At 49.5% G+C, this 20,557-nt stretch overlaps 8 protein-coding genes across 8 annotated transcripts; 4 read left to right on the forward strand and 4 right to left on the reverse strand.

Annotated features, from left to right (window-relative positions):
• Positions 1 to 1,575: 1,575 nt before the first annotated feature.
• On the reverse strand, positions 1,576 to 2,299 carry BDV14DRAFT_65264 (uncharacterized protein). The gene has a single exon (XM_073777229.1). It carries the CDS (start codon positions 2,084 to 2,086, stop codon positions 1,700 to 1,702), a length of 387 nt encoding a protein of 128 aa, XP_073632816.1. The 5' UTR covers positions 2,087 to 2,299; the 3' UTR covers positions 1,576 to 1,699.
• Positions 2,300 to 2,943: 644 nt separating this feature from the next.
• Positions 2,944 to 3,264, forward strand: BDV14DRAFT_195385 (uncharacterized protein; the record flags this gene model as incomplete). Its single annotated transcript, XM_073772186.1, has 1 exon — positions 2,944 to 3,264. The coding sequence occupies one exon, from the start codon at positions 2,944 to 2,946 to the stop codon at positions 3,262 to 3,264; it is 321 nt and encodes a 106-aa protein (XP_073632817.1).
• An 882-nt stretch (positions 3,265 to 4,146) lies between these two features.
• BDV14DRAFT_186901 (arrestin family protein) lies at positions 4,147 to 5,446 on the forward strand (the record flags this gene model as incomplete). Its single annotated transcript, XM_073770887.1, has 5 exons — positions 4,147 to 4,205; positions 4,267 to 4,410; positions 4,464 to 4,758; positions 4,805 to 5,221; positions 5,267 to 5,446. The coding sequence occupies 5 exons, from the start codon at positions 4,147 to 4,149 to the stop codon at positions 5,444 to 5,446; spliced, it is 1,095 nt and encodes a 364-aa protein (XP_073632818.1).
• Positions 5,447 to 5,577: 131 nt separating this feature from the next.
• Positions 5,578 to 7,926, forward strand: BDV14DRAFT_163754 (major facilitator superfamily domain-containing protein). The gene is made up of 3 exons (XM_073767092.1): positions 5,578 to 6,170; positions 6,217 to 6,603; positions 6,656 to 7,926. Exons 1-3 carry the CDS (start codon positions 5,970 to 5,972, stop codon positions 7,742 to 7,744), a joined length of 1,677 nt encoding a protein of 558 aa, XP_073632819.1. The 5' UTR covers positions 5,578 to 5,969; the 3' UTR covers positions 7,745 to 7,926.
• A 28-nt stretch (positions 7,927 to 7,954) lies between these two features.
• Positions 7,955 to 8,539, reverse strand: BDV14DRAFT_195388 (uncharacterized protein; the record flags this gene model as incomplete). Its single annotated transcript, XM_073772187.1, has 1 exon — positions 7,955 to 8,539. The coding sequence occupies one exon, from the start codon at positions 8,537 to 8,539 to the stop codon at positions 7,955 to 7,957; it is 585 nt and encodes a 194-aa protein (XP_073632820.1).
• A 5,652-nt stretch (positions 8,540 to 14,191) lies between these two features.
• On the reverse strand, positions 14,192 to 15,165 carry BDV14DRAFT_195389 (S41 family peptidase; the record flags this gene model as incomplete). The annotated part of the gene is made up of 2 exons (XM_073772188.1): positions 14,192 to 14,465; positions 14,573 to 15,165. The coding sequence occupies 2 exons, from the start codon at positions 15,163 to 15,165 to the stop codon at positions 14,192 to 14,194; spliced, it is 867 nt and encodes a 288-aa protein (XP_073632821.1).
• Positions 15,166 to 16,628: 1,463 nt separating this feature from the next.
• Positions 16,629 to 18,213, forward strand: BDV14DRAFT_163767 (uncharacterized protein). The gene is made up of 5 exons (XM_073767094.1): positions 16,629 to 17,176; positions 17,245 to 17,323; positions 17,419 to 17,527; positions 17,587 to 17,825; positions 17,923 to 18,213. Exons 1-5 carry the CDS (start codon positions 16,796 to 16,798, stop codon positions 18,057 to 18,059), a joined length of 945 nt encoding a protein of 314 aa, XP_073632822.1. The 5' UTR covers positions 16,629 to 16,795; the 3' UTR covers positions 18,060 to 18,213.
• Positions 18,214 to 18,385: 172 nt separating this feature from the next.
• Positions 18,386 to 19,984, reverse strand: BDV14DRAFT_209025 (MFS general substrate transporter; the record flags this gene model as incomplete). The annotated part of the gene is made up of 4 exons (XM_073775549.1): positions 18,386 to 18,579; positions 18,677 to 19,513; positions 19,570 to 19,815; positions 19,885 to 19,984. The coding sequence occupies 4 exons, from the start codon at positions 19,982 to 19,984 to the stop codon at positions 18,386 to 18,388; spliced, it is 1,377 nt and encodes a 458-aa protein (XP_073632823.1).
• Between the last annotated feature and the right edge of the window lie 573 nt (positions 19,985 to 20,557).

A 20,557-nucleotide genomic window follows, 5' to 3' on the forward strand; every position in this document is an offset into this window, starting at 1 on the left:
ACTGTCCTGGTATTGAGTACAATCTCTGCATCTCCCGGTCCTATAGAGTATACCTGCTACTATATCAAGACATAGCCGTTCCCTTGGTCTTTCTCTCAAGGATTCCATCATAAGAGGTAGGAGGCCCAAGTTGTCCCAGGCAAAGCCATTTATGTAATTTAGCTAATTGTATATCTAGGTACACGAGGAGGTGACATGTATAAGGAGAGACGAATATGGAGTGTGTGGAATCCATTCTTCGGTGACACCATGCCCCTCCTCCAAACTCCAATCAGGTCCCAGCATATCCATATGACTTAAGATACCTCGACTATTCCGTCTCTACCACGGTCATGATCCTATCACGGTGTACGTAACCACCTTCTCCTCCTTATAATGCGTGTGTGTCTTAGAATAAACCACCACCAGAAGCGGAATATCCGGCAATCTTGACTCCAGGGCCAATCTGTGTATTGGGTCTGATGACGGGGGTGATTGTGTTCCTGTATTTGGATTAGAATTCCGTTAATGTCTTGAGATGCTGGGAGGACCACGGTAGGTACGTACTTGGTGGGCTCCATGATGATAGATAGGTATTTATGTATGGTGTGACTAGTCTGATGTTATATGTACTGCTTGAGTAAAGGTTTGTTCGGTGACTTTGTTCGTTCATTCATCTCTTTGTGAAGGGTTCCGTCGACGAGGCTATATATCTCTTCCCCGCGCCAGAATATGTCATGGCATACCGTCATCCATCGTACGTGGCGGTGAACTCATAGCAAGGGGCTTGTAGATGGCTTTCAAGTTTCTAGGTCCAAATGCCACTTTCGCCGGGGAGGATTCAGCAATGGGTTAATGACAATGATCCTTCTCTGGTGACGTGGGAGTCTATATTGCGTATGATACTTATAGTGAAGTGATTCCTCCTCGGATACGGGTGGGTGGCAGTGAGGCGGGGCCCATTTGCGCTTTCCTCGATTGTGTGCGGCTGGATAGTTATAATCAAAGTAGCAATTTTAATAACTACAACCGTGACGGATGTGAGGGGAGCTCTATTACGCCAATTAACTATACATTCGTACGCTACGGGGGGCAAGGGGGTAGTCTACATGAATTGCATGTTTGCCCCCAGTTGCATGATCTCATGTGGTGCGTACAGCCAGTTTACGAATATATTATATACAGAAGACAGGATGACCTTAGTAGGAAAACGAGTGAATTCCATTTAATCGGGATCTTCTTCAAAAGGACCGGCACATCACGCAAGAAGCGCCTATTCACACAAAAGCAACAAAAGCAATTCAAGAGGAAAAGAAAACATCAGACTTGTCATCTGCTGACCGGCAGAACATCAACCGCGCCATTGCCCCTCTCGCGTTTTCCGCTCTTTGCCTCATCGATTTCTGATTTTCGTGCGCGGCCATCAGTACGTCTCAGTAGAGTACACGGCAACCTTCACACCGGGACCGAGCTGGGTCTTGGGGACCATGATCCTATTGTATAATATTAGTGTTATTGTCGTTCTAGTATGCAAATGACTTTCGTAAGGCGGTACAGGAAGGCGTGCAGGAATTGCATTCATGAAATGAACGGAAAGTCCCTTACTTGGTGGGCTGCATTGTGGATGGTTGATGGATGTCGCGTTCGCGGTGAATTCGTTGTTTTGGGTTTGAGTAAATAAGTGCTTGTTCTTGATGATGAGTGAGGTAGGGCTGAGTGACTATTGACATTTATATATGTTCTGGACGCAAAGTAGCGTCACGTAGGCAGGTAGGGAATACAAGAAGTAGGTGGGTTGGAAGGGGCACCTTCTGCGACGTAATGCGTGGTCCATATCAAAATGGTGTATGCCCAGTACCCACCGGGCATGATAAGTTAAAGCGTGATAGTCAATGCGATGTGCATGTCGAATAATGGTGTTTGTTACACCGGATACATAGAGTGATGTCTGAAATATGGGTCGAGGATGCGTACGAGCGGAAAAGGCTTTTCTGCTACCCTCCATAATCTCACCTTGCTTCATTGAGCTCACACCGATCTGGGATGGACCTTGCTCGATTTGAATCGGGGCTGAGGGACGTACTTGGCAGGTTGGGCGCCGTAGCATGGGTTTTTGATTTATGGACTCACATAGAAGCTTTGTGTGACTCTCATCCAAGCCCAATTTTGTGGTCTGTTGATCCTGCCATCAGCATCTCCTTCCATGACGCAGATTTGGCAGGGTTGCTCCGTGGCATTGGTATTCCCTCACGGCTGGGGTCAAGACATGGTTTCGTGCTTACATCGATGAATCATTGACATGCAAGGGATGCGAGGCATGTATGCATGATATTTACAACATGGATCCCTGACCCTCATATCTGGGAATGTCGGCTATGACTCTCAGCTTGAAGTACGGTGTGACGGTGAGATGTCCAAAACTCAGCTGTCGCATATGTATGGTTTTGAGCGGCGCAGAGTGCTCTCGGGATACATGAGGAGTGTTACATAAGGAATTCACGGTACCGAGTCGCGGTATGCATCGTTCACGTCATGTCTTGCATCATCTCTCTGCAAGGACCTTGTGCCTCAAAGAACGTTGAGGGGTTGACCGCGTATCTGTGTTGGAAAAGACCTATGCTTAAAGGACGTCAAGACACTGAATCCGCTAGTCGCCTCATTTGCCTTTCCCGCAGGTTCTGTCTGACCTACTGTTCTTGAGCCTCTGAATCCGTACAGAACCACAAACACCGATATGCCGTCGATTGAACCTACCACTTACGACCACGATGTCTACCACAACGTGACCGATGACTGCCCCGGCATCGCCATGGCGAAGCTCGAAGCCCTCGACGGCATCACCGCAATCAACGAGACTGCTTCTTGAAACACAAGGTCGAGCGCCAATTCACAGCTTGCCTTAACCACCGACACTTCGACTGCCACGCGAACGAGGCAAATGTCGCCGAGTCCGACGGACGCGCAATGGCTTCAACGAACAAGGCAAAGATTGTGCCGTGCTCGTGGCTTTTCCACGGCGGGAAGCTATATCCGTATGAATTTTCCAGGGGCGAGGAGAGGCTTGAGCCGCCAGCGGAGTTTATTGATGACCTCGGGGCGATTTTGGCGGAGAGGGGATTGAGTGATTTGATCGGGGTGCAGGTGTATAATGAGGGCTTTGTGAGCGTTGAGAACACGGATGTTGAGAAAAGGATTAGTGCAACGACTCTCTATCCGGAAGATGCTAAGGAGGTGCAGGGGCAGCCTCATCCACGGGCGGTTATGGCGAGTTTTGCGTTTTTCTGAGATTGAATTGCTATGTATGTTAGCTGAAGGGAAGCGCTGTTCTGGAACATTGATTTCAACTGCCCTGTCAGGGGAAATGAATAGCGAGTAGATGATGATTAGTGATCAGGTTACTTCAATATCTCGGGTGAATGGTCGCTCCAGTGGCGCAGGATAAATCGGAATCGGGACAAGTGCACCTAGTGGGCTGACAATCCTCGGCTTAGGGCTGCTGACGTTCATCTCACCCAACGTTGCAGGCTAGCCGCCTCGCTGAAAGCCCGATAATTCAGAGCTGACACCACGTGTATCATGACTTGGTCCCCTCTGTAGTTGATTGAGTTCTTATGGGAGAGATATGCGCTTGGGAAACGGCCACGTTGACGGCTGAGTGCTGACGTCCGCCCCCAACGGAGGCTCAGCCTCATGAGATGAGACCACCCATTTTTGACGGGAGATGCAACGAGAGTAGTCAAGACACGGACTTTTTTTGCAATTTGTATGACTTATAACAGAAGGTCCTTGCGAAAAATCCCGTATCAAGTCAAGAGGACAACCGGTGATGATCGCTCAGTTGCATGTGAAAGAGACCCTCATAATCGGGCCGATCGACCAGTCGACTGAGTACAAGCCGAGCCCGAAGATGCCTGAGCATGTGTACTAGACGGCAGGTGCGTAGTGTGACTTGGTGAGATCATAAGGCTGAGGCGCTCTTTCCTATTAAAAGATCTACCAGCAGATCTCATCCCAGCTCGGACGCCCTACGTAGTCTTTGTTTACTGTCTCCATCGCATTGAGCTTTCTTGAATCAATAATCTCAATCCCCGTTTTTGGATCGCGTTGGTCGCGAAGAATCAATATCGCGAAATATACTATACTTCTCTACCACTAGCAGTATCAATAATGGCCCTTCATCTTCTCAAGGAGAGAATGGCTCGACCAAGAGACGGTGTGAGCATTGAGTGTGTCCTTCTCGCAGATCGGGAATTATTTGTACTGACGACTAATCGTCTTTTATTTCAGACTCGATCAGCAATTTGTTGCTTTCCAAGGGTCCGCGCAGGAAGCGCTCGCGGTGTACTTAACTGGACACCTCATCTTGCGGTTGGACGAGCCTTTGGTAGTCAAGCACATCCATTTACATCTTTCCGGCATACAACGCATATTGTGAGTCTCTTCCTGACTTGATCGATTATGCAAAATTGGTAACGCTCGCTCAGAATTCCCACGCGAAATACCTGGAGACATCCGGCGTGGCAGGAGGAGTTTTATAAACAAACATGGGAGTTTCACGACAAGTATCGGACAACCCTTCAGGTACTGCCGCCTGGAGAGCAAACGTACCCCTTCAGCGTTTTACTTGACGGGTCGCTGCCGGAGACTGTACAGGGAATGAGCGAGGCCTCGATTACGTACTCTTTCAGGGCAGAGATCGATCGCAAGAATGGCAGGGATATCGTCTGTAGGAGGCCTTTGCGAATCATCCGGTTGCCGGCGCTCTATACCCAGGAGCTGGTATGTCTGTCCGACGGCATTTCAACCGACCACTAACTATTATTAGACACTAGACGAGATATGGGCGGATAAGATCGCATACCGGATTCAGGTCCCCAACACATCTATTGCTTTCGGCACGAAGGCTGAGTTGCGATACTCCTTCATCCCGCTGTTGGGTGGCCTCAGGATCGACCATGTTGAGTCTCAGGTTCTTGAAAGTTCGGAGGTCTCGGCTGATGAATCGGCGGTCTCTTCGCGCGTCAACACTACGAACGTCATATGCAGCGCCAAGCACATTATAGATGACGGTTTCGTAGGGAACATTTCCAAAAACGCTGAAGGATACCACGTGTCACATACTCTTTACCTTCCACGAGGACCGGGACAATGCGTTCAGGATACAGAAGCCATGGGCATCAGGGTCAAGCACAAGCTGAAAGTCATCGTACGGATGAAAAATCCTGACGGACATCTCAGTGAGGTAGGTTCACCACATAATGCGCCAAAATATATATTGACAACAAAGCTGCGACTTTCTATACCAATGTCGATCTACCTGTCACCCGACTATCCCGTATGGGACCCGACATTCGACAACCGATCATTACCTCCACCAAACATCAATTTTCTCAATGAAGAGCCACCCCCGCCGTATGGGAGGCATAGCTTGGATCAGCTGTGTGAGCCAGAGACGCACGCGAGATGATCGAGGCCGGCATTTGTACAACAGCATGAGCTGTTATCTGAAAACATAGATTAGAATACTCATAATACCTTTGGGATCACGCTACCCTCCCAGTAAAACCTTTCATGCGCCTGGTGATGAGGCGGCTCTCGGATGAATTCGGGCAGCCCGCAAGCCTAACCATCTTTGTATTAGCGCCGTCTGTATAGATCGACCGGACGAACAATCCATCCGGCGGTTGCAACATCCCTCCATCTGTCAAGCTTTGGTGAAGGATAGACCCACTTTCCGTTCACTTTGTACCGTGTCTATCGGCCCCGGCTGGATTTCACACATCACACCCTCAAACACTTCTTCTAGACTCAATAATCGTCACCATGGCTCTTCAGCCCCAACGGACGCTGTTCATCCGTAGGATGCTAACACGAACATCCCGTTTATTTAAGTCCCCTTTGCATCTCCCGAACATCGGCAAGCATCGACGATCTCAACTTGCTTGTTCCTGAGTAACTCTGCAAGTCAGCCTCATTTGGTAGCTTCTACAATGTCGAAAGAAGAAGGTGTCCGTGCGGACGCTGAGGTCGCTAGCGCCTCCAGTGGCCATGTCACCCCGGACTCCAAGACAATCACCCCAGAGATGGACGAGTTTGTCCTTGGAAGACAGGGTATCTTGGCTTTCTTTACCTTGTCGGTTTTGGCCCTCATGGTTGCCCTTGATGGGACGTCGTTATCTGTTGCTCTGCCCGTAAGTATTCCGTTTGGGGAGCTGGGAGTCAAGCTAACAGTCTCAGATCATGACCCAAGACCTCAAAGGAACAGCCATTGAGGCTTTCTGGAGTGGAACTTCGTTCCTTCTGGCTTCAACCGTCTTCCAGCCCAACTTCGCTTCCCTGTCTAGTATCTTCGGTCGACGCCCGCTCGTGCTCATTGCCGTAACGCTCTTCTTCGTCGGAACCGTCCTCTGCGCTGTTGCGAAGAATTTCACGTACATGCTCGTCGGCCGCTCCATCCAGGGTGTCGGCGGCGGTGGTGTTCTGGCTCTGACAGAGGTCATTGTCACTGATCTTGTCCCGCTCCGCCTCCGAGGACAGTACTTTGGTATCCTCTCCGCCATGTGGAGTGTCGGGTCGGTGACGGGCCCGATTCTAGGAGGTGGATTCGCGCAGGATGTCACTTGGGTATGCAGTCCTACTATGCCTTCTCCTGACGAGTACTAATTCACGATCGCAGCGCTGGATCTTCTACATCAACTTCCCCTTCATCGGCGTCGGACTGGTCGCAATCATCCTCTTCCTAAAGCTCAACATCGTCCCTACCTCCCTCGCCGAGAAACTGCGTCAAATCGACTACATCGGCACAGTCATCTTCGTCGGCAGCATATCCTCGTTCCTCATCCCGCTAACATGGGGCGGGATCATCTACGACTGGTCCTCCTGGCATACTTTGGTGCCCCTGATCATCGGCGCGGTCGGACTAGCAATTTTCACAGTCTACGAATACAAGTTCGCCACAGACCCAATCATCCCGCCGAAGATCTTCCAGAATCGTACCGCGGCTGTTTCATTTGCCGGTTCGTTCCTGCAGGGTCTCGTCCTCTGGTGTCTCCTCTACTACGAGCCTCTCTATTACGAGGCTGTAAAGGGGTACACCCCCACCATGGCAGGCGTCGCGCTCTTCCCCGCAACATTCACAGTTGCGCCCTCGGCCGCAGTCGTCGGGATATTGGTAACAAAATACGGACATTACCGCTGGGCGATCTGGCTGGGCTGGTTCCTGGGTACACTTGGGATAGGATTACTCTGCTATCTAGACGTTGATACATCCATCCCGGCCTGGATATTCATTAACCTTGTCCCTGGTCTCGGACTCGGCTTTCTCTTTCCCTCTATCGGCTTTGCGATCCAGGCTTCTGCAACGAATGATACACTCGCCATCGCAGTCGCAATGTTCTCCTTTTTCCGGGCAATGGGCCAGGCTGTGGGAGTGGCGATTGGAGGCGTTGTCTTTCAGAACAGGATGTTCCATAACCTCCTCCAATACGAATCTCTGGCGTCCAGGGCGGCGGAGTACTCTGCTGATGCGGCTGGTTTGGTGCAAGTGATTAAGGCTATGCCGGATGGACTTGAGAAGTTGCAGCTTAGGACTGCGTATACGGATTCCTTGAGGATTGTGTATGCGGTTTGTTGTGCTGTTTCGGGAATTGCGCTTGTCTTGAGTGTTTTTACGGAGAGTTATGATTTGAATAGGGCGTTGGTCACCAGTCAGGGGTTGAGGAGTGAGAAGAGTACGAATGGGGATGAGGAGGCGCCAAAAGCGTAATGGGTTCGTGAGTGAGATGTTGGAGAAAATGTGCGATACCTAGATATCTAGTGAAAGATATGGTGGGGGGTGGTCCAACAGTATTTGCGACAATTGGGATTCGGGGCGTTAGAGGTTCTCATGTTTAATAGATAGATATGTCCTGAACTGGCATAGCAAACTATTTGATGACTTTAATTAAAGATTTTCATACTATTCACCTCAGTTGATCTAGAAGAACGCAAAGCTTGCAACGACTGCGTTTTTCCTCGTTGCTTCTATCCCCTCTTCTGATCCCTCAGCATAACTCTTCGTCGTGCTGGTCCTCGTCGGCCGATCTGTACTCTCCATTCCCACGATGCCAGCGTTGTAGGACTGTATGCCGATAACATCACTAATGCGCCTCTCAGCCAGAATCGCGCCTAGTTCATCGATGAATGCTTGCGGTAGGTTTGGGTCTACCTCACCCCGCTCGTCCTTCTCGACGCGTCGGTATTCATACGGATACAGCTTTCCCTCATGGAAGAGCCAACTGCAGGGTACGATACCCTCGAAATCACTCGACGCCATGGCACGACCGTCTGATTCTTCGATATTTCGTTCTGAAGGGTCGAGGTCAAAATGCCGGTGGTTTATGCATGCCGTGAATTTATTCTGGACGTTATGCTTTAGGAAGCAGTTGCGGATGGCAGTGTTGACTGCTTCCATTGCGCTGGCCCTGTGGAAGGCGGACATTGCTTCGTGAAGGGAGGGTTTCGTTATGGCGTGGTAGATGTCATGACTGTAGGGTGCTACAGTGATGGTTGGGGGTTGCATCTTGACAGTCGGAATGTGAACTGTTGGGTGTAGGTTGGCGGCTGTGGTGGAGTTTAAATAAGCACTTATACCACCCGTCTGCCATCAATGAGTATTATAGTTCAATGAGAGAACAAACAGTGGAGATGTAGGTTTGAGAAAGATGCTCTCTGAAGGCAAGACATGGAAGAATCCGGATGGAGCTCACCTAAAGGTGGTGGACTAGACTACTCCGCCCAAGTCATCTGGATGGTGCGCTGTGGTCCCAAGCCTGGTGGCTCCAGCTGAGAGTGTTGATCTGAGCGAAAGTCACTGATCTCTTCACCGGTATCTGATTGCTTGGATCGATCCATGGCTGGCGTCATGCACGGATAGGCTGGGGTCAGCAGGCAGAGTATCGAGCTGGAGTAAGCCAGCTAGCCCCTCTGTCCCCACCGTTCACGAGAGATACGAATCATGTCAATTTAATGAAAGGCACCCTTATGCAGGAGTCTGTATTTATGTTGATCCTCTGAGTGACCTCGATAGTATCCGTAAGCACTAGATAAGGCTATTCTTGACGAGGTTCAGTGGCTGGAGCTGAAGCCCGGAATGCCAAGCATCCAGGTGTTTGCTGACCATGCGCATTTCGAGAGCCATTCATGCCAAGTGAAAATCGACGATGAAAGTCATAGTGGTTTGAAGTACCTGTTTGCCGGTTATAGAATTGTTAGCAGTACTTGCGTGGGCAACCGGGCTAGGTACTCCGGGAGGTAGTTATATTCACGCAAAGTAATAATGACCCCCATAACTGTTGGTGTTAGAAGGCGCAAGGAATGCAGATACAGTGGAGCACCGGAGACAAAATTTTGATCGAGATTACCACCGCGCCAGGGATCAGGAACATCCTACCCGAGTGTGACCAGCTCGCAGCGGATGATCCGAGATGTTACGTTTCCTTAACTTTAGGTACTTTTGGTCTTATTTTCAAGGATTTCAACCATTGAATGTGGCTCTGTTCGACATACAGGATCAGCATCGTACCTACCTATGGAGACCGCCTTGCCTTGGCCGGACTGGGGATGTCCGGGGTGTAGTGTAGTAGCTAATCACCCTGGGCACAAATGGAGGGACCGGGCGAGGACAGACATATCGAGCACAGATGGTCTCTTCGATTCGGTACTCAGGCATCCAGACAACTGTGTTGCTGTGCATATTCAGCCCCACCATTGCATCTCACATCACAGGAGTCAGGTAATACCTGACTTGACATTGAAATGCTGGGGTAGCGCGTAGTATGGTATCAAGTATATGATCTCAGGGTACGTGCCTTGATAAGCCTGCAAGGGAATCAATATAAACCCGATTTTTACACCAGGTCTAGGAGTTGCAATCCCACCACGGAATCAAAAAAAAAAAAAAAACCCTCGTTCCATAACCAACTTAGACTTCCAACTGTTTTTACCCGTGACGCAAAGCAAAATGGACCCAGCCCAGTTAGGTCTCAATTACTTTGAATACCCATGCGGGACTACTGACAGGATACCCGCCTAGGCAACCCACTCTTTCAGTCACAGTGGAAGTGGGACCTGGTGTGAAAGCAGCGACTTTGTGCTCTTACGACCCACTCCCGACGTACTGTTAGTGGAGCACAGGATGTCATGGCAGGGGAAATAAAGCAGGGGAGGTGACAGGCTGGTGTTGGCGCCGAAACAAGCGGACTGTTGAGTCTTTGGTGTTCATGTTCCAATGGTTCCTCGATGCGGGTTTTCGACCTGCAGGTATGCGAGTTTTCCCCGTGTCTTGTTGCAAATGGAGAGGTTTTGCTTGGAAATATATTCGTTCAAAATAAAGTACATATTTCTTAAAGCCCTGCCTTTACCTAGACCATGAGATTGTCATTTCTATGTAGAAGGCAAGGTCGACAATAGCTAACCTTGGTACCCTATAATTGGTGCTGGATGGGAGGGGCAAGTTACAGTCCTCCTTCAGCCGATGGAGCCCGAGCTGGAGCAATCTAGGACTTGCCTCGTTATATTGACCCAATGAAGGTCGCTAAGTAGGTAGGTATAGATCAGGCGTTGATCACACTCGATAGTATGGCTTTCTGCACCCAACGCCCTGACGGATCCTTGGGTAAATCTTCCTGTGAGACTGCAATCAACATTATAAGACTGTATAAATCGACAATGAAGCCCAAAACCGTCCTCATTGCTCTGTTGCTGGTATCCCGCGTGTAGGCATGTCACTGAGAACTTCCGCAGCCAAACCCTCCACCCACACCACTGTTCAATTGGGTCCTGGCGTGAAGGCCCCAACACCCTGCGGCCCTATTTATTGATGATCAACTATGAAACGGTGGAATATGGGAGAGGGGAGAAAAGTCAAGAGCTTGGAGGATCATAGACTGAGGACTACGTAGTAAAGGGAAAGAAATGGAATCTTCCATGAGAGGTAATGGGAAGTCCGCACGTCGTATAGAGCTCGACCAAAACTACGGTATTATTCGTATCGGGTTTTTGATCTCCTCGTCTGATTCTACGTAGGGGTATGTTGAAAGTGGGCCTAGCTAGGTAGATGGCGCTGTAGTCGATTTTCCCACAGATGAACCCAACCTTAAGGTATTCGGTACCTCTACAACACCCCCTGCATCGAATTTAACAAGGACAGGGCCGCTGTCAATTCCTTAATGGCGTGCTGCTCAAGGAGACGTGCGCCTAGAAGTATTAGGTCAGACTATCTTCATTGTTATTTTGCATTACCAGCGTTGCGAGGTGCGCTAGGACCTATGTCCAGCACCAGACTACTCCCTACAGCTCGCAATTTCCTGCTTGCCTCTGCAGCCTCGTACACAATAAGCGCTACCAGCCACCCAGCCGCTCTCGTCCTGTCCTAATAGACAGACATAGGGGGTCCTTTCAGAATCTCCATCCGGGTTCATAACCGCAGACCAAAAACATTCCATGGTGGTAGCAGGAATTGAGGACGGCTTCCTTGTCGCCTAACCACTTGTGTAACGCGAAACCCATATAAAAGCCTGCCTTGTTGTAAGGCGATAGCAGATCCGAACAGGTCCGTCGTGGCTGCAGAACGACAGCGTCATTAAGCAACGAGTGTAGAACGCACAGACGGCTCTTTCCTCAATTGCTGCATGCAATCCAGAATGAACTCAGCTGGCTATGTTGAGCTTTGACCTTCATGCTGCGTATCCAAAGGGCTGTGGGAAATGAACACACCATAGGTACCTTGCCGTCCGGGTCCTGCATTGTAGGACAGGCCACTCCGATGGATGTCAAGTGGCCAGGAAGAGCCAAGATCGATTGCGTGGACAATGGGCTCAATATACAGAGGTAAGAAAATATGTAATACCTTGCCGTCGATTTTTGACACAGTAGGTTTGATGTCTGTGAGTAGAGTCTGGCTTCGTTTTCTGGCGAACCAGGGATATCCTCGTTGCTACTGCCATCGCAAATCCAGGAAATGTTCCAGATCCTGTACTAACCTGACTACCTATGCAGAGGCTTTTCTGTAAACTTAGGCCATCCCATTATTTTTAACTAGCATCCAAGTGTCTATGTGATATTTTCTGTGCGACTTCGAGGCCCGTGTAGGGTTCTAGCTTTGGTCGAGCAGTCAGTCTACAAAACACGATATATAACTCCGTTGAGAACCCTGGGCCTCAAAAATGCAACCCCATGAGTAGACCTCGAGAACTGTTCTGCTCTTGCTATTCATCTTTTATAGTACCACGCTTCCAATTGACCTTGATTCAAAATAGAGCACCACCAGTGAGGCCCCATGACTGAGCAAAAACCGTCGTCGAGCTAATGGTCACTCAGGCAAGGCACATTTCCAACCGAGATGCAGATGGGGGCCGGTGTGAAGGGAGTAAGCTATTGCAGATTATTCGACGATTATTAATCAGACATGTCCTGAATAACGGACCAACGTGTTTGACGTCAAAATGAACTGATTGTGGCGTTGTTTATAGCAATGGTTGCAGGGGGGCCTCGACGCAGGTTTTTGTCTTGTATATATGCAAGTTTTTTCCTGAGTCTTAACGCAAATGCAGAGGTTTAGCACTGTGTCGGAACGAATGCGACTTGAGTACCAACTCAGGACTTGGCAAGCCCGGAGGCACTGAGTGGCTTTATTCCTGCTAGATATGAGAGAGCTGAAATAGAGCGGAGTAGGATTTAGTGTCTGTGGACGGCATAGCGAAGTCCTTACCAACAACAATGTTGAACTGCGTGCATAACAGAAGAAATTCGTCGGCTTCATGAAATGGACAGGCAGTTGTCCACTCCGCACGTCTCGTACGCCAGAATCCTGTGTGCGGTCCTTAGAGGCTAGGTAAGCAAGCCATATTGTAAAGCGATCGCGATCCGGATCGTTCCGACTGGGTTGCAGAAAGACAACCAGAACGACGGCAAAAGAGGGAAAGTATAACCGAACAGGTTGCACAGCAGCAATGGCCCTCTGACTTCTGCATGTCATGGTGGACGAGCTTCGCTGGCCCCGTGTTTGGCAATATCACTGCTGACGACCCCGCCACCGCAGCTAGCCACCCCGCGACACGTCGCCTTCAGCCAGCCATGCAGGTTCTGTGCTCCAAGTCGAAGTTATATCCTGCATTCATCCTCAAAAACGAGTTGTCTTTGGCAGATCATCACCCACCTTACCATTCTTACAGCTGTTTATCTATTTTGAATACCGAGCCAGACCTACCATCTCTTCCACGGTCGCACATACCACGCTTTAATCACAATGGAACCTACCCAGTAAGCGTTGCAGATGTGAAGTACTGGATAGGATGCTAATACTTGATTATTTCAGGTCGCAGCCCGAAGCCGTCCATATTCAAATGGGATCCGGTGTCAAAGGTGCCACTTGGTGTATCTACGACGGACCTTACTGTTAAGGGAGTGGAAAGAAAACGAGAGTCGACTTTGAATTACTATTCGAGAATCCTGGAAAATGCATATCTATGGACCGTTAGCTGCTGACGGAATGTTTGTAATGAGTTGTTTGGCAATAGGGGGTTCCAGGGTGGAGGCCCCATGGTCTGTACCTGAACTGTGGTTTACTTTGCCCTATTATCTAGCTTTGTTTGCAAAATGCAGACTGGAACCTGGCATCGCCTGTCTATATCAAGTGTAAAAGAATTTTGTTTACATTGCGCCGTTGCGTTCGTCAACTAGTTTCCTCACTATCATCAGCCTGATCATACCAGTCACAACACTGATCATCTGGAACCCCTACTTCGCATAGCTCCTTCCCTTGGGTCTGTCCTACTGTACCGTTAACAGGGACCTCAAGATGTACTATTGAAAGCTTGGTTATCTCAGATCAAAAGGGCCCTCGGCTAAGGCCTGTTTGATGACTTGTATGGATATGCGGGGATAGAACACATCATTCGACCGAGAACAACTTATGCCCTTGTTCTTGGAAATCTCAATATTCTATTTGTTATTTTGTGTTAACCTCCGGTTGGGATACACTGGCCATATCACTCCCTGAGGTAGCTAGGTTATATGGGTGCTTCGGATGCTAGGTCATCTCGGATGCCTCAGCCGATTTTACTCCAGGGCTCGGGCGTCCATCGCGAGCCGAGAACTGTGCCCTAACTGCTACCATGTCATGATTACTAGCTACATGAACTATGCGTAGCCAGGAATATCGTATTTGCTGTTCTCATCCTACCTCATTCCTCGCGAGCCTGTAAGCAATCTCCAACGCATTCTCAGCCGGTACGTCCACATCTGGCCTTACTCCGACCCCCTCCCAGCTTGATCCAGTCACCGGGCTGATTACCTCCATATGTGGGACAAATAGAACAAAGCCGTCGTTCAGGACCCATGCTCGGGGCAGGTTGGCTGCTCCTGTCGTTGTCTCGCCCACAACAACCGCCCTCTTCCGCGCCTGTAGACTGTACGCTAGGTCCCCGCCCGCAGATTTCGTCTGGGAGCTAGTGAGAATAAAGATGGGCATATTAGTATCCAATCGGTCCTCCTTTGATATGCTTGTCGTGTGGAGTTTTCCACCGCCCCAGCCAGTGGCCTTTGTTTGAGTAACCAGACACTCGGTGCGTCGTCGAGGAGATAACTCGCTATGAATGCAACGGTCTGCGGATCACCGCCACAGTTTTCTCGGAGGTCTATAATGATAGCATCTGCGCCGGCGATAGAGGACATTATCCCTCCTATCCTCTCTTTGACACCAGACCAATGAACCGGTACGAACCGGCTGATTTCGATTGAGGCGATATTGCCCGGTAGACGGTGCACATCACCAAACCCGTAGTTCATCTTCTCGAGTCGTCGTCTTTGTTCTTTATCATTGGGCTCTTCTGATGATACTTCATAAATACAACGAAAGTGCTTGTCTTTGCTCAGGGACTGAAGGTCAGATGTGATTTTGTTCGCGAGTGTCCACCCATCCGTGATATTGTCATAGGCGCCGCCCGAAGCGTGCTTCCTGAACTGTTCGCATAGGCCCGTTCTAGCTCTGTGGCGTAGATAGGACTCCTGAATTACAGCTATCATCCTCTCTGTCACAAGATGTCGCGTCTTGGGCGTCATTGGGGGAAAAATAAATCTGGGGTCCTGTGGCAACGGTGGATCGGAGAACCAGTTTTTCAATTCAGAGAACTTGGCCATGTCTTCCATTCTTGTCATGAGATTTGTCTCCATCTACAAAATCCAATGGAGGATGTAAATCTCTTTTCGCGCCACCCGCTGCTGTCGCAAGGCTACGACGGCGACGCAAGCTTGTATTTACTAGTTGGATATTAGGCTGCGATGGCATGACGACGTGCCATTTCCTCGTATTCATAGTGCGCCATTGCACGCTATAGATATGTGTTCATCTTCGACACTTTGATTTGTTCGTATTTTACTTGGTATGTTGAACCCCTCTATTTATATCGTGGTGTCTGAGCCTAAAATATATTTCTCTCTTAATACACGCGTCCGATAGTAACTTATATCATGCATAGCCGGGTGCGGAGGGAGGACTATGTGCTCATAATGTTGCCAACATTTTATATATACGTTGACCCGATTTGAGTGAAAGACAAGGCTTCGTCAACTGATTCGGCATAGAATAAGGTTGACCAAGTTGATAACTGTGCGTAGTCTTTCGAAAGATGTGCTGGACCGGAGCGGACGCCATATGAGCCATATCCCAGTGTCGCTCTCAACGCTGAGAATGCCGATTCAAGAGGCTGGCCCTGCTACCTAGTGGACCACCATTGCTCTTTCCACCACTTCCTTTCGCACCGTCTGGGCCTTCAAAGCTGCAACGCTGGATTCTACTGGAAGCCCCGTGCGCGTGAGCCTTGCTGCTTGTTTACGACGAGTGGGCCTACGGCAATGCCAACACTCCAGATTCTTTGCCCTTGTATGTCCCTGACGATTCGTCGCCAAACTGGACCGCCTTTTTTGAGCGGTGCTGCAATAGGAAAATTTTCTAGGTGTTTGGGCTATCAGTGGCATTGTCAAGCGCAGCCGCAGTGAAGTACGCACTTTAAGCACAGCACGAATTTTGAGGCTAGGTATGTTAGATGGTCCACCCTTCCGTATGCCGAGCTCTCAGAGTGTGTAATGTATTAATAAACTTACGCTTGGGGATCATCATATGGTACCCCTTCAGCTTGCCATGTATGCGAGCTGTACTGACGTTCTGTGAAGCTTCGTTCCTAGGCTATACAAGGAAAGCTGTTTCTTTGCGGGACCTTATGCTACTCCCCATGATCAGAACGTGGCACCCACTTCTCAATAACAATCACAACTACTCAAGGGTCCCGGAATTCCTAACATCGTGATAGACAAAACTCCCGCAGCTGACGGCTTCTTATGTCGTCGGGCTTATGCCCTTGCAGATCCCTAAGATCCGATATGTTGTATCTGGGATGTGGCGCTGCCCCCAGGTATGGGCAGCAGCCGGCAATAGCTCTAGTATCCCAAGGACAGCCAAGCGGAATAATACCTGACTCACATGTACGGTCGGGGACCTCATTAGGTTAGAGTAGAGTAGGTGGCCGATGATCTTGGCGCCTTGGTACGCTTAGTGAGTCACGATAAATCTAGATAGGCCCACCTGTGGGTCATCCCATCGATATTGGATGACACGCTGGGCACGCCATGAGGCTTAGACCAGGTGGCTCCGGCACACCTACCTTGACGGCTCACAGCAATCTAAGGACATAAAGACTTGCAGAATGCCTTTGCAAGAGCTCCGATTCCATGCGTTATCCCCTTCATATTCGCTTCTCTTTACGCTTCCGCGCAGCATGACATGGCTACCGATGTCCAGGCCAGACTAACATACCTCGAATGGCAGCCTGAATACAAGGCAACGCGACCGTATAAGATCTCGCAATATGTCGGGCGAAGGAAGCGCAAGAAGCAAGCTGGAGGGAGCGAGAAGACGACCAACTTGGTCTTTCGCGAGGCGGAACCAGAGACGATCAAAGACGTTAGAGGGTTGACCGGAGATCCGCCGTTTTGTCTCGACAGAAATGGGTTCGCCTATGTGCCCTGTCCGCCACCGGCGCTGACCAAGGCATGGGAATATTCCGACCCCTGGAGAATCCAGAAGATCTACCTGCCGGAATGCGAGGATATATTGAAATCCCAGGTTGAAGGGGCCGATGAGGTTATGATCTTTGACTGGAAGGTAAGTTCCCCAGAATAAAGCTTGAACTTCTTCAAAACGTCGCTAACTCTTGGATGTACAACTTGTAGATCAGGAAACAAAAGAGCGCGAAGGAACGGCGGACGAGGAATCCGAACCTCCAGGGGTTCGCCAAACAGATCCATATCGGTACGTACTTGGCTTGGTATTGCACACCGGTGTACCTATGCCTGACAATTTAAGTGTTTACCCATTGCATGTGAAGCTCGCTCACCTATCTATAGATACGGTGCTTACCCGGGATCCGGTTGGAACGCCCATCATGGAGCGAATCCGGAATCATATTCCTCCAGCGTCGCACTACCTTCTGTCTGGTCGCATCCAGCTTATTAAGTAAGAAAATTCATGTTTTCCGTTTGATTGGTAGGCAGGAATCTAACTAAATGTAATAGTCTCTGGAGACCAATAAGCGGCCCCATCGAAGACCACCCAATGGCCGTCTGCGACAGAGGAACCCTCGACACATCAAAGTTGATCGAGACAGACATGATACGCGGAGAATATACCGGGACCATGCTCTACCCGCAGTCCGAGCCGATCAGTACATGCCAATGGTACTATATGAGCCGGCAGGACGTGGAAGACGTGCTTCTGTTCAAGGGGTTTGATACGAGGGACGATTGTGTCAAATGTAAGTCCTTGGACTGGGAATGTTCGTCCATCATCAATGTTGAGCATGCTACCATATACGTGGGATAGACGTACCTGGCTAACGGTGCGCAATGTAGATACACCCCATACATCATTTACACCGCTGAATAGCGCAGAAAGTGCGAGTCCGAGAGTCAGTGTCGAGGTGCGAGCGCTGGTATTCACACGTCCAACTCAGGACACTGGGAATGGCGTCGATATTAACTCTGGATGAATACATTCTTTGATCCCGGTAGTAGCAAGAGAAACCTACTTTTCATCGTTGTGGTGGTTGCGGGTTGAGCCAAATATGAACTATATATTTCCGTAGATATCATGTAGGTGCCCAGGACTAGGTAATTAGTATCATAGCCACTGCAGTTGGTGACCATAAAAAAAAAAAAAAAAAAATTGGATCAAATATTCAAAACACCGCGCGATTCACACTTCATATGAGACGTGTCCGATTCTCTTTCAACGCAGCATAGATAACAACACCCATGAGAAGAGACATCACCGCTAGGCGCCGATTAGCTTTGACCATGCTTGATGAAATCACTCTCACGGCACAACAAACTCACCAAAGATCACATTCATAAAGTAATACCCAATCGACTCCGTCAAGAAGCCAGACACTAGAGGCCCCAAAAACATGCCGAGTTTGAAAGTAATATTGGACAGGACAAAGCCGCGAGAATGGCCCGTTTGCGCACCGAATATACCTGGGTAGTCGGCTGCTAGCTCCGTTGCGCCACCTGGAGTATTTATCATTAACGCGCTTCAGATGATGGGAATATGCTGAGAACGGAGAGGTCGGATACATCCGATGAGGGATTGGATCGGTAGACTTACGCATAACTTCAACGCCACCAAGACCAAGAACGAGTGTTCTGCACACACCGATGGAGACAAGAGTTACTATATAAATAATTTGTCCGGAACGATGATCCGCCCATGCAAAGATTCCACTCCCTGGAACACCAAGTAGCCAAAGAGAGGGAGCCATCAGGAGGAATCCTACTGTAACGGGGACATGCATCCCGTAATAGTCCTTCAGCCAGCCCGCGGGGAATGCTAATATGAGTGATGGAGCCTGTAGAAGCAAGAACAGGATCCCGGCCTGCAGGCTCTCCCAGTGGAAGACCTTTTTGATGTGCAGTGGAATCGTCGCTTCGAAGCTAGAGATCAGCATTGCGAGTAACATTTCGCCAATCACTGCGGACAGAACGCGCCGCTTGCAGAGCATCATCCAGTATATCCGGCTGGAACTGGCGGTCGGGCCGGGAGAAGATTCCCAGTCCTCACCCGGGAAAGGAGTAATATGCCCATGTGAGAGAAGGGAATTGGTCTCACTTTGCTCCTCGTGATTCTGTGCAATCGAGTCTTGATGGTCGTTCTTGACGTGAGGTGGGAAGTTATAAGGCTCCAACAGCAACAATTGAAATGTAGCCGCCACTATCAGTATCAAGAACGCGGAGAGCCATGTGAGGCTGTACGAGATCGAGTTGAAGAGAGCTGCCGAGACACCTGGTCCTGACAGTAGTCCCCCCGAAGCAAACAACACGCAGATACTCATTGCTCTAGCAAGCTGGTTATGTTCCATGCTTCCGCCGAGAATCGCCATGCCAGCGATCCATAGCAGGGAGCCGGAAATTGTTTGTATTAAACGGCCGATAAGTAGACCCGCGACTGGATGAACCTGTGAGATAAATATCGAAGGGTGTCATTTCTTTGTAATTGCTTACTTGTGGTAGACCATGCTGTTATGCCCGTCCCAAGAACGTCCACGAGATATGCCAGAAGCATTAGACGACTCTTCCATTTAACTCTATCCGATAAAGAACCGACGAGTGGCGCAATGAGTATTGACACAATTGCATTCATAGAGAGAATGATCGACGTGAATAATTGGATTCGCTGAGGGTGAAGGTTGAGTCGGTCTTCAAGAATGTCGGGCAGAATGGGGATGATGAAACTGAAGAGGAAGTAGTCTATTTTGCCGGCATATTTTGTTAGACAAGCATTGAAGCAAAAGACATCATGGAAGAAGGGCGGGATACCTGTAAACATAGCAACTGATATCACTATTGTGATGAATAGCTTGGAGGTCCGCCAGCCGTAGCCCCAGGGCCTTGTGGTGTAGGAACCGCTATGTGCCATGTTTGAGACAATGAAATCCTCGGTGCTCCTATTCATGATCTCCAAACTAGAAGATCAATTAGAATTCGACTTATATGCTTCAACATGGGCATGGACTGAGGACCTGGGCAGCGGAAACCCATGGTAGACGAAATGGCGTGCGCTGAGCTTGAGCGGGGCTGAAACGAGCTGCTCCTCACCGGCTGTCTGTGATGGTCTGGATAGGCCAGATGGTGAAGCTACAGAATAGGCCCAACTATCATTGGTGCGTATAGCATAGCTTACGTGTTTCCAATGCCATGGTAGGCGCTCGACCCGGCCTCGTATCATCGCCATTGTCAGGTAGGTCCTTCTATCATCTGCAAGCATAATCGCTGTGTAGGTTCTAGTACGAACCATATGCACGTTATATGACTCACAGCAAGCTGGGGGACGCTTCGCATTCTATGCCTCGGGGTGGGAAATGCTAGGACACCGTGCATGAACATGACAACAAACGTGCTGAAGGATTTCAATAGGGGAATTCAATGGCACGGGCTGGTTGCACAGTAGAGAGGAACGTGATCAATTCCAAACTGCGCTGTTGCACAACAG

The sequence above is a fragment of the Aspergillus stella-maris genome (genome assembly GCF_047715825.1).
Source record: "Aspergillus stella-maris strain CBS 113639 unplaced genomic scaffold BDV14scaffold_3, whole genome shotgun sequence".
NCBI classification, from domain to species: domain Eukaryota; kingdom Fungi; phylum Ascomycota; class Eurotiomycetes; order Eurotiales; family Aspergillaceae; genus Aspergillus; species Aspergillus stella-maris.